Source organism: Manis pentadactyla, chromosome 11, assembly GCF_030020395.1.
Source record: "Manis pentadactyla isolate mManPen7 chromosome 11, mManPen7.hap1, whole genome shotgun sequence".
In the NCBI taxonomy this organism is placed as follows: domain Eukaryota; kingdom Metazoa; phylum Chordata; class Mammalia; order Pholidota; family Manidae; genus Manis; species Manis pentadactyla.
Genome location: NC_080029.1, coordinates 113,022,661 through 113,034,835, shown reverse-complemented (window position 1 = coordinate 113,034,835; position 12,175 = coordinate 113,022,661). Strand labels below are relative to the sequence as shown.

General features: G+C 50.8%; 1 protein-coding gene across 4 annotated transcripts in view; it reads right to left on the bottom strand.

Moving 5' to 3' along the window:
- Positions 1–12,175, bottom strand: part of ZNF609 (zinc finger protein 609) — a 438,580-nt gene that overhangs the window by 11,410 nt on the left and 414,995 nt on the right. For 2 of the 4 annotated variants that reach the window (XM_057488884.1, XM_057488887.1), the window contains 6 exons: positions 9,392–11,729; positions 8,121–8,487; positions 7,189–7,364; positions 6,731–6,947; positions 6,192–6,270; positions 1,586–5,889 (listed from right to left, as the gene is read on the bottom strand). In XM_057488884.1, coding sequence (XP_057344867.1) covers positions 6,197–6,270; positions 6,731–6,947; positions 7,189–7,364; positions 8,121–8,487; positions 9,392–11,729 — 3,172 coding nt within the window. In that variant the 3' untranslated portion in view covers positions 1,586–5,889; positions 6,192–6,196. Of the gene's footprint in view, positions 1–1,585; positions 5,890–6,191; positions 6,271–6,730; positions 6,948–7,188; positions 7,365–8,120; positions 8,488–9,391; positions 11,730–12,175 lie in introns of those variants that run through there. The other 2 variants (XM_057488885.1, XM_057488886.1) reach the window with 2 other exon arrangements.

Here is a 12,175-nt window from a genome sequence, read left to right as displayed (position 1 = left end):
GTTGTGGGGAGAATCTGTTCTTAGGGGCTAGACGCCTCTGCCTGGCTGTGTATAGTGCCGACTGCCCCTCTTCCCTCTCTGCAGGTTCTGAGTAGTGCCTGAGCCCCTGTTCCACGGGGCAGAGGGTGGGACTGTGGGTGTGGAAGTGGCCTGCCCTTTTCTGTTTCCACTGAACAGCTTGTTCTGAGGGGGGAAGAGATCTAGACTGGGTGAGGGGGTGGGGGTGTTAGGGAGGCAAGTGTGTTGTGTTAACTGTGTCAATAAACTGATTTAAAGTTGTGGTGGGCCTGTTCTGCATTCCTGTACTGGGACCAGCTTCCTACCACTACTGTCTTTTGAGTTGAGAGCCAAACCTATTAGTAGGGGGTATGAGACATGCTTCTCAGGAAAAAAAAGCTGTAGTGCACCAGGATAGAGAAACTGGTCCAGGCCTCTGGGGACACAATACATTGTAAAACTCAGGGTTGCTAGGAGTCTGGGACACACTGCCAGACCCCCTAGAGAGACAGGTGTGTACACATCAGCTTCATCCAGAATAGAAGTCACCACCAGGATCTAAGCCCTTCTTAGTGCTTCCTTTTGGAGAGAGGTGGTTCCTGGAAATGGGTGTTGGCTTTTGCAAGGAGCTATCTGATATTCACATCCCTGCAAGTGTTTGAAGGAAGCATCATGTACCTTCTGTAGGAAGATCATTTTCTTCTTACCTGATCTTAAGATCAGTTCCCTAAGGTATGGCTGCCATTCCCCTTGCACCACCAGCCTGATGAATAAGGTCTCAGTGGTACTGTAGAGGGCTAGAATCCTCTGTAATGTTTTAAGGGCTTATGAGCATTTTTTTTCCTTTTGCTTCTGTTTTCCCAAGTGAAGTTCTTCCACCTCCTACGCGTAGCTTTGGAACTATCTGCTGTTGAGTTGTGACTGAGTCTTTGGCCCATTTTCGCATTGTTCTGTGTGGAGTGTATTTGTGTTTTCATGCTAGGTCAAGTCGTCATTAACCCTGGACCCCACACCTGGTGTTCATTAAAAGACGTGAGCTCAACACTTCCACCTCCCATATAATTTGTAGATGGTCTGGGCTTACAGATATTCAACTGAAATAAGGGCTTGAAGATGTCCTCCACTGAGCATATAACCCCTAGAGGCAGCATAAAGGCACTGACTGAAAAATCAAAGAAAGATTTTACAGCAGAGATCCATGTGAATGCTGACGATGGCCAAGTTAATGTAGCCAGTTTAGGATTCAGATGTTAAGGAATCTACAAGACAGGGATAAAGAATCAAGACTAAGCTCAGTCCTTTTTGCGTCTCCCAAGCTAGTGGAGTGGACAGGAAACGTGATTCTGCTGCCAACAGCTGGTGGACCCTCTTCGATACCGCCAGAGATAAGGGCTGACCTGGAAACAAGGCACCTGGATGGATTTCCCTTTCAAAAAGAAAAACTTGCTAGGTAAAACCACCGATAGGAAGGAAATACGGTACATAAAAGCTGCACTACGATTAAAAAAGCAATCATAGGTGGAATGTTTTGGGGGGTGGTGGTGTGGGATGGGGGAAATGTGAAAGGCAAACTAAGTCTAAATTTAAGAACAGGGACATTAAAAACTTTATTCAATAAATACAACAAATAATTTAAAAATATACTTCAATTCCAAAGCCAATTAAGAAAAGGAAGGAGAAAGGGGAAAAAACAGGGAGGAGGAAATCAGAGGAAAAGGAGAAAAGTTCCAGAGGCAGAACAATGGTTGGTTGGGCTGTGTTTCCAAATGTACCCACCACCCTTTGAAATTCCTATCGAATGCTCTTGACCCATAAACCCTTAGCCCTTGTTTGTTCTGATGGGGCAGCCGTAGGAGTCCACAAGCCAGGAACGAGTCTCTGGACTCTGGACCAGAGCACGCTGCGCTGGAATCTAGGGCACTGTTTCCCACTCATTCCTTTTTAACTCCCAGGCAGGCTTAAGTAGTGCAAACTCTCAGGCAGAGAGCTCCCAGCTGCATAGTTTCACAGGTGAGTGTCCAAAGCCAGAGCCTCTGGGGACAGGTCCCAGAGCACCCAGGGGTCCAAAGCCACTTCGGTGAACGGATCTAAGTGGGGAAGACAGGAGGGGGGCCACGGCAGGGGATAAAGTTCCCGGGTAAGCCAGTGGCCAAGCTGGAAAACACCACTGGGCAGCAAAGGGCTGCAGGGCAGGTGGTCTGGACACTGGATTCAGCAGCTTGCCATCAGCCAAGGGAGGCGGAGCTGAGGATGCATATGGAGCAGGACCAGGAAGGTCAGGAAAACTAAGGGAAAATGGAAAAGGGAGGAAGGAGGAGGCAGCTCAGCAGCAAACTCCAAGAGAAATAACCAGCAGCCCTCACAGATTTGTGATTGTCTCTTAAAAAGATTTATTTTCTCTTCTTGCCTGAATGTACAAAGGCAAAAAGAGTACAGTTTGTATATATATATATTTATATATATATATATAAAAAAACAAGGAACTTGGTAATGTACACTTTACAGAAGGGAAGAATCAGGAAGACTGAAATTAAATCCAACAGAGCAACGCTAATGGAACCAAAGCTGTGAATAGCAACACTGCCCCTCCAGCCCGGGCCTCCAGCTCGCCCCAACCTGCTCCCAATGGGGGGCTGAGCACCAAGGCAAGCGGGTGGGCTGGGGCAGGAGGGGCTGGGGACGGGGCCTGGGAGAGGCTCAATCCTAGGAGGGGCCCATGGAAGAGGATCATCAGAAAGCTTCCTGGGAAGCCCTGAAATAAATGACAGGCCCAGACTTAACGGGGCCTAGAACTAGCTGCCCAGTTGAATCGGGGTGGGGTGGGGACATCAGAGTAGACACTGGGACAGTGACAGGGTATGTGGCATAAGTGACATGGGTGACCTCAAAGCCCTCTAGCCCTTCTGCCTTACCCTCCCACTCCCAAAGCCAAGCCCTCTCATCCCCACCTTGGAGCCTGAAGAGAGGAGATCCAAGAGCCACCAGTTCATTTCATGGGGTGCCCTCTTAACCCTTCTGCTTGTGACCCTTTGACCTTGAGATGGGAGGGTGAGGTAAGAAGGAAATTCATACATGTACAGGTGCACGTACAGGCAGGGAGGAGATGGAGGGAACTGGCACACCTTCAACGAGGAAGCAGCAGATGTGAATCCTAAAGAGCAGTCCCCAAGCCTGGACGTCCCACGTGGGGATGAGGCTCTGCCCTTCTGGCTTCTCTGTAGGGAGCCCCTGAGGGAGGTCTACAGAGAGGCCTGGGCAGGGGTGTCTCAGAGAGAGCCTTGGTCTGGCGGTCTGGGCCCTTGGCAGCAGTTCCCCAGCGGCTCACAGGGTGGGAAGCCTCGCTTGGTGTCTCGCCCTCTGACCAGGTGATGGGTGCCGCAGGGGCCCTCACCTGTGCTGCTTCCCCCCCACGTACAGGCTAGGGGTGGACAGTAAATCCTCCGCTCAGCACTTGTTGAGGAGCTCTATTTCCTCTCTGCTGCTGCTGCTGCATGTTATTTCAGGGAGAGAAGATTGGACCTGGCAAGGACGGGACCAGAAGGATCAGGGTAAAGGCTGTGTCCTTCTGCCACTGTTGCTTTCACCTACTCTTCTGGGCAGCTCAGCTCCTGCTCTTCAGTGGAGACATGGATATAAGGATCATAGAGCCAAATGTTAAAGAAAAAAAGAGAAAAGAAAAAGCTGTTCCCTTCAGCAGAACCCAAGGCTGCCCTGCTAATGCAGAAGTTACTCTTCTCTGTGTTAAAGAACAAAGGGGCAGGGGCAGGAATGCAGGGCTGTCTATGCCTGCCCAGTGGGAAAGAAAATTACTCCAACAGTTTCTTTACAGTATGTACAGAGCACGCTGTAAGCCAGCGCCACAGATACAAAACACACAACGATCTAATTTAAAAACAAACAAGAACAAATGGGCCCTTAGCTAAACCCCACAGGAGCCTGGGAGGGCATAATCAGGCTGAAATTCAGAGTCATCCTCAGTGGGGTGGACGTGTCCACACCAACTACTTCCACGGATGAAAGGGAAGCCACTGCTTATAACACTGCCCCTGGGGCAACAGGAGGCAGAGGGAATGATGGGGGAAAGGGAGGCTGCTTGGGGGGCTGGCTAAGGTCTAAACGGGTTTGGAGGAGGGCTCAGAACCCAACTTGAACAAAATCAAGGAAATGGAAACCTAGGGGAAAGGTCTATGGACCAAAGGGGTTCCTCTTGGGCGAATGACCCTAACCCTCTCCAGCAGGTCTCCAGGGACCCTGGCAAGCAGCCTCTGCTGGGCATTGTGCTTCCTGCTCTCCACCTCTGTGCCCCCAACGGAGTCAGAGCCTTAGGTTGCCACTTGGCACTCTGGTCACAAACACCCTTCTCTAGCCTAGGTTAGTCTTTCTCTCTCTCAGTCCAGAAGGTCAAGGAAAGATAGCAGGGAGAACTAAAGGATGACACTCAGAGCAAACTAAGAGCTAAAGCTCCCCACACCTTGGGAAAGAAGTGACTCCAATAAAGCTACCAAGTCATTGTCACTATCCCAGGGCAAAGTGTGTACAGCCTGGACCAGGTGCCTGGATTTCTTAGGAGAGCAGAGAAATGTCTGCTGCCTCCAAGCACAGCTCCACTGAGTACTGCATGGCTCTGAGGAGTAATGGCTTGGCTGTGTTATCCCAGGGTCTAAGGAACACATAACCTCCCACTCTCAGTGGCCCCTAAAATAAAAACGTGTCTTACAAAGAAAACACGGCTTATATTGGCACACACTGGGTTCTAGATTGAGCTATATAAAATCATGTACTTGTATATAGAGGAAAGGGCTGTATTAATTTGTGGCCCTACATGAGGAGCAAACTCAGATGGCTGCAAGGACAGGACATCTCTAAGAACTGCTGGGTGCTCCCAGGGCCTGCCTCCGGGGCCTTGCCCTAAGATGATCTGGCAGACTCCCAGGCTCCCCATGTGGCAAGCAATACTATTTTACCCGCCTGAGTCTTAAGAGCCAAGCAATGGAAAGAGGAGAGATAGCATGGGGAGCCCCCTGGAAAAGGCACCAAGGGGTCAGGAGAAAGGAGAGAAAGGGCAAGGAGTTGGGGGCTAGGAAGCTGCAGGACTTGGTGGGGGTGCAGGTCCTATTTCACAGATTCCATCATGCTCCAGCTCCAGCTCACTCCCAGTGTCCCCAGGGAGCCCCGTGCTGGTGCTGGGATCCCAGCCCTCTGCCCGACAAGTCGCCAAAGGCCATGGTGGGGCAAATGCCTTGGTCTTCCTTTCCAGGCGAGGTTCTGAGCATTCGTATGTGCTCATGTGAGGGGGGAGAAGTCTTCACATTTGAAGACCTTGTTTTCACAATTACAGTGAAAACAGCTCCCAATTTCTTTCCTGAGATTCTAATTCCTCCACATGCTGCCAGTTCCCAGGGCCCAAACCACTGGGGAGATGCAGGATCTTGTAATGATGGTAATGACGGTGAGAGGGGTATGGCTGCTGTGCTGTCTTCAGACCTCACCCAGTGCTTAGGGAGTCCCTCCCTTGGGGGGGGGGTTGTACCGCTCTGGCAGCTAGCCAGGGGGCTTGGGGAGCAGAGCAGGATTTCTCTGGGCTGAGGCCATGTTCCCCTGGTTGCTCCCCGTGCCTTCATCTCCACAGAGGCCACAACAGGCACAACTGTGGCTGAGAGAATAAATATTTTTGCTAATTATCAGCTCTCCAGCTCCTGAGGAAGAGGGAGGGTTGGGGAGTCCGGGGGTCTGGTGGAGGCGAGATAGCCAAAGGTCTGCCTTCAGTGACGGTGGGAATGGCAAACAGGATGATCAACACCATTTAACTGATGTATAAATGGCATCTCCAGCACCTCCATGGGTGAGCCAGTCCGGGCCCGTGAAGCTGACTTTATCCGGGCACTTGGTGTTCTGCAAGGGAAACACGGACAGATAACCAGGCACTCAGCCAGCTGGTGTAACAACCACACGGTGGCGCTCCAAGAGAAGGAACTGCAGGGGAGGCTGATACTGAGCCCCGGGGGACCCGTGTTCCACAGCTTCTCAGAGGTACATGCTTCATGGGAGACTTACACAGAAGGCTTGGCAAGGGGTCCACTGTCTCCAGACCACTGACCCCATAAAGCTTTCCCTCACTGATGCTTCAAAGGGATTCTGTGATCAGGTGTGAACTATCCCTGCTCTGTGCGTTGCCCCCCAAAAATGTTACTTACCATTCTCACCTCCGAGGGGGTGGGTAGAGTGAGGGAGCTGAGCCTTGCTGGCTGGCAACAATGGCTGTAGAAGAAAGCCCTGAGGAGGAGGAGGACATGTTAGTGCAGCACTTCCAGAATCCTCTGTTGGGCACTTTTTCTTTATCAGCTGGGGTGGGTACTGGGAGGAGCTTTTTAAATTCCTAGCCCCACTAAGTTTTGGGGCATTGACAGAAAAAAATCTGCCACTTGCCGAACATAGTGGCTGGGGGTAGACAGCGAGGTTCTATTTTACAGCTGCTTGTTTTCTTCTTGGCTGCAGGAACACCTGTTCCTTATTCTTCTGAACATCAAAGCCAATTTTCTAGAGGAGTTTGAGAGCCCTCAAGTTCCAAGGGAGGAAATAAATGTCATATGCTTTAATGACTGAAGGAGGCTAGGATTCTGGACAGACTAGCAGCTCAAAAAAAAAAAAAAAAGGATTCTTGCCAGGGGCCCCTTGATAAAGGCAATGCTACTGGGATGGAGTAAAAAAGACAGGAAGCGGGAAAGAGGCTTACCTGCTGCATAGGGTAAGCTGTACTGTGCTGGGAGCAGCGAGTACCCCAAGTGGTGGTGGTGGTGGTGTGCGGACACCAGGCGCTGGGAGGGGGAGGTGCGGGGCCGGTCTACACTCCTCTCACCCCCGCCTGCTCCCCCGACGCTGCTGCAGCTGCCACCCCCCCCAACCACCCCACAGCCTCCCCGATCTCTCTCCTGAGAAGTTTTATCACTTATCTGGAAAGGAAAGTAGACAAAAAGGCACTATTGTGAGACATACACAAGAGAAAGATGCTGGTAGCCCATTATGACTCATTAAAAAAGCCGGACACCTGAGAATCAAGGGGGTGCCTGGTGGGGCCAATGCCAAGTCAGCCAGCCGCACTGTTGTTAGGACCCGGACCTGCCCGCCTCCTCCCGGACCCCGGAGCTGGCCGGCCGGTCTCTGCTAGCAGCCAGTGCTACTGTATTCTCTTACCGTGGGAGACTTGCTCTTGTAGTGACTGGCATGCTGCTGCAGGATGTCCAGGGCTTTGGACTCTGAGCTGGATTTACAACTGACACTGGGGCTGGCTCGAGCCTTGTCGGCATCCTCACCCCCTGAGACCTTGCTGCCATATGGGGAAAAAGAGTAGCTGGAGGGCAGGTAGGAACCTGGGAAGGAAGAAATAAAGCCGTCAGAGAGGTGGGAGTGTAGCAACTCCCATGTGGTAAAACTGCCTTAGTGAGCCTGGTTCCCTGGGCATTAGCTTTCCTAGGCAAAGGCTGTTTTCTACTGTGGCATTTTTGGGCTGAGACTGTTAGTTTGTCCTTTCTTTACTGAGCTCCAGAGGTGAAACCAGCTAAGGGACATTAGGAAACATGGCCCTCAGTTTCTGGGGAATCAATTTCCCGAGAGCCCCAGTCTCAGAGATTCACCTTGGAGAGCTATTTGGTAAAGCAGACAGATGAGAGGATTTGGAGCAGAAGGCCTTGGGCTCAAATCCTACCGCTGGGAGTTACGAGCTGGGGAACCTTGAGAAAAGTAACAACATTTTTGAGCTTCAGTTTCTTCACCATTAAAATGAAGATACTAATACTTATTTCACAAGGTGACAGGGAGGATTAAGTAAAATAATGTACATAAATCACCTGGTATACCTGTCTGGCCCAAAGTAGACACTCATCAAATGGAGCTATTATTTTTATATAGATGGATGAGGGTGACAAGAAGAAAGGCACGCCACAGGCTGAGACGAGTTCCTATCTCTGCTTGAAAAGCTTATGCTTGCCCTCACCAAGAAAGGGCTGCCATCTACCTGAGCCTCACAAAAAAGCCTTAGGGCTGAGCAAGATTAAATCTGGATCTGAGACCTGGGCCTTATTTCCCATCCCAGCTAATGGAAGAGCAGCCAGCCCAAGGTGCTGTACCTGGGTAGTTCTGCATCATCACAGCAGGCATGCCCCGGTAGCTGGGATGGCTGGGGTCATAGGACTGGCTATAGGAGTAGCCATGCATGTAGGGGATGTAGGACTGGTGCTGGGTGAGGGGCGAGGACACAGGCACGTGGACACTTGGTCTGGGCTCCTTGTTCCCCAGGCGGGACTCCTCAGACGTGGACAGCTTGCAGTCACTACTTGTGCTTTCCTTCCCGTCCTCCTTGGGGACAGAGTCCTTACTCCGACTCCGTTCCTCCTTCAATTTGCGCTCCCGTTCCTCTTTCCACCGCTCATCTTCTGACTTGATGTCTGAGTACTTGGCAGGATAAACATATGTCCACATCCGGGGCTCTGCTTCCTGCAAAAATCAGAATGAGCGCTGAGTGTTGTACAGGTTAAGAGAGAGAGTGGTTTCAAGCCCTAGGTCCCAGTGGAAACTCCAGAGCAGATAATATTAGACAACTGGGGCAGAGTAGGATCTTGGCCTCTATTGATCTTCAATACTATGCACTCTGGTTCCTCCTCCTGCTTAAAGAAGTCTCCCCCTCCCTGACCAAGAGTAAACAAGGTAAGGGAAAGAAAAGGAAAAATGCATCAGTGGGTCTTTGCTAGGAGACATCAAGCATTCTGGGGAAATCAATCCTTGAATAGGAGAGGCTGCTCCCTTTCCAAGGATATTTAGGTTGTTTCACATCTTCAGAGCAAGCTCAGGGGAAGAAAGCTTTAAGTGCTGCCCAGCTCAAAGGAGGGAGATCTAACTGTGGCACCAAGAAGGAAGGGAAGACCTTCTGTCTCATGAGTCGAGCAAGATGTGAGACCAAGTTCTTAGTTATAACTACCTATAAAATCTTTTTGAAAGTAACAGTCTGAGTAGTGTACTTCTGGCCTACCTACTCTTAAGAAAAATGGAGAGATCACCATTAACTCATTCCATAGGAACTCATTCCACAGATACAGTGGAAGAAACTCCGGACTAGGAATCAAGATGCCTAGTTCTGGCGTTCTGCTTGTTAAGTTTCAGGTAACCCACAACAAAAATCAAATTAACTCGGGTCTCTCTTGTCAAATGGGAAAATCACCATTTACTGATGTAAAAGTGCTTTAAAATTTTTAAAAAATGATTTGCAAAGGTAAAGAATCCCTAAAATAACAGATTTCACCTGCTAATCTGTATTTTGTTGACCACTTACATAGGACAGCCTTTGATTTGTGAGGAAGAAAGCCTATCAAACAGTATTTCTATTTCCTCCCAGAACAGTTACCTGTCGGTACCAGAGTATTGGATCCACCTCTGCCTGTCGGCCACACTCAGCACCTGTCTTCGCCTCAGAGGCCTCCTTGCCTAGGTGGCCAGCCTCACTCAGCTTCGCTTTAAGTCCTTCTGGGGGCTGGCTGGGGAGTTTGGAAGAGTCATCTACCTTGGGGATGATGACTGACTTGGCAGGGTCGGCGCCTGGCTCCTTGGCCTTGCCAGGCCCTGACTTGACCAGGTCTGTCAGGCTGGGGGCCTTGGTGAGGGTTGGGGGAATCGACGGCTTTTGCTTCCACTCTTCCTTGAGTGCTGCCTCCCGCTCCTTCAGGCCCAACTCTGCCTTCTTGTCCAGTCCCCGCTGCTGCTGCTCCAAGCTCTGCCGTTTCTGCTGTTCCTCGTACTGCTGCCGGTACGCCGCGTTAGTGCTCAGGAGGTGTGCGTGGTAGCTCTGGTCGCCGTAGCCGTAGGGGGGCACGTAGGCATACTGGTTGTAGTACAGGGACTGCATGTACATGCTGGGCCGCTGCTGGATGACAGAAGGCTGCTGGCTGGAACTGCTCAGCTCTGGCTTCTTCTCCTCACAGGCATCACTCTTCACTTTCCCATCTATGCCCTCCGGCTCCTCATCCTTTTTTGTCTTCAGGGCCTGGCTCTCTGCTCCTGCCTGGCTGCTGGGGTTCAGAGCCCCCGGGCTGGACTGTGCGTAACTTGGAGAATAGTAACTCTCAAAGCCTTGGTAATATGATGAGTCTTTGCTCTGTGGCTGAGGGGGGAAAAGAGTTTTCTTAGCCCCTTCTTTAACCAACTGTTCCGGGTCCTTGGGTTTGACACTCTCCACCTTGCCCTCCCCATCCTCCCCAGCATCAGAGATGTCAGAGTAGGCAGGGCTGTTGGTTTTGACGGAGCCGGCTTCAGCTCCGTTCTGGGTCACTACGTGTAGAGGAGCCATGGGCTGGGTAGGGGTAGTGCTTTCTAAGCGGCTGCTGCCTCCAATGGAAGGGCTGGGGGCGTTGTCAGTGAAGCTGTAGACCTTGTCGGCTTCAGCCTTGATGCTGGCCAGGCGGCTTTGATGGGGGTCTGACGAGCCATTCAGGAGCCCTTCCATTTTCATCCCATCTCCTGACGATTCCCTGAAAGGGCTTTTGCCTTCTTCTGTTCGACACACCTTCCCAGGGGTCAGAGGACTTTCAAGTTCCTTTGAAGACTCCTTCTTTTTTTTGTCTTTCTTTTTCTTGTCCTTGGCTGGTGTCAAGGCAGGGCTGACTGCGAAAGGTTCTCCCATCACAGTGGGTTTGGGCTGAATGGGCTTGAGCTGCGGGCTGTTAGGCATGGCCTGGACTACTGTGGTGGCCAGGCCTGAGGAGGAGCCCGGGCTGGCTGCTGCGAAGGCGGCCGTCTGGAAGGTGTAGATCTGCTGTGGGGGGATGGCAGGGGCAATGGGCCGGGCTGACTTTAAGCTCTTGGAAGGAATCTTTTCAGGTTTCAAGCTAGAGGGTTTTTTACATTTTTCTTTCTCCATACACTTCCTTTCCAAAGAATCAAAGGCATCATTGCTTGTTTCATCCATTACTGAGGGTCCATCATCAGAGCCATCATTGGATAAGGCCCCGAGGTCTGTGTCCCCTTCACCACCCAACTTTTTCTTACAGAGGCCTTTTGTGCTGAATTTGCTTGAAGGAGAAGGGCTATGGGGCTCTATGAGCCGAACTTTGGGGGTTGCTGAGCGGGCAGGGGACAAGGAACCTTTTTGTGAGACAGATGCACCATTGCAGTTCCCGAGGTCTGCGTGGAGGGAGGGCTCCTCTCCGTACTCACTGTCTCCATCTGCTTCGGGCTTGCTATCATCATCTGTATGGGCATGAGCTTGGTGATACTTAAGTCCATTGATGTGCTTGTACTTCTTGTTGCAGTTTGGGTGGGGACAGTCAATCAGGACTGGGGAGGGACAATTTCTATCTAGAACAGTGGGTTCCGCCTTGGTCCCAGGGAGGGGGCCAGTGGCTGAGCCCATTGAATTTGTACGGACACGCTTGCTCCCTTTGGAGTCCTCTGAGCTAGAATTCAGCTCCATGTCTGAAAGGGGTTTGTTTTTCCGCTTATTAGCAGAGGAGGGGCTGGCCTTGACATCCTCAGAGGTGCTACTGGCAGGTGGGCGATGCTCTGAAGAAGTCTGGCTGCCCCGACGACCTTTGCTATTGGCTCCTGCTCGGGTTTTGCTGCTGCTGGTCCCTTTGCTGTCAGAAGCTGTGGCTGCCTCGCTGACAGGTGTGTTACTATTGGGACGCATGCGTTTGCCTCTACCCCGACCATTGCGCATTTCCAAGTCACTGGTCGGGGAGTCACAGAACCTTGGCAAAGGACAAACACAACAGGGTACTATTAAGAAGAGGAAACATCTTCAAACCAGCTTAGCTGCTCCCAGAACTGTCCAGATGGTAACTATCACTTTCAATAAATATGATTTGTTAAAGGAACTTCTGAAAGCGTGAGAACTGCATTATGTGGTAAGCTCCTAGGGTGCCATCTGCCTACTAGTATAAATTATTCCCCAACATTTGGGTTCCCCATACCCTTGCCAACTGGAAACTAATGTTAGGAACAAGCTGCAAAGTGACATACACTGAAATGTCAATCCTATAAGGTCAAACTGCAACTTGAAAAGCTCCTTGTGAAGCCCACATTGTCTAGTAGAATTTAATGAAATGAAAGGTTCTTGAGTTTATTTAAACTTCTGAGAGATACCTACCATCAAAAAGCATCATCAATGAATGTTTGTTCATCCACAGTCAGACTC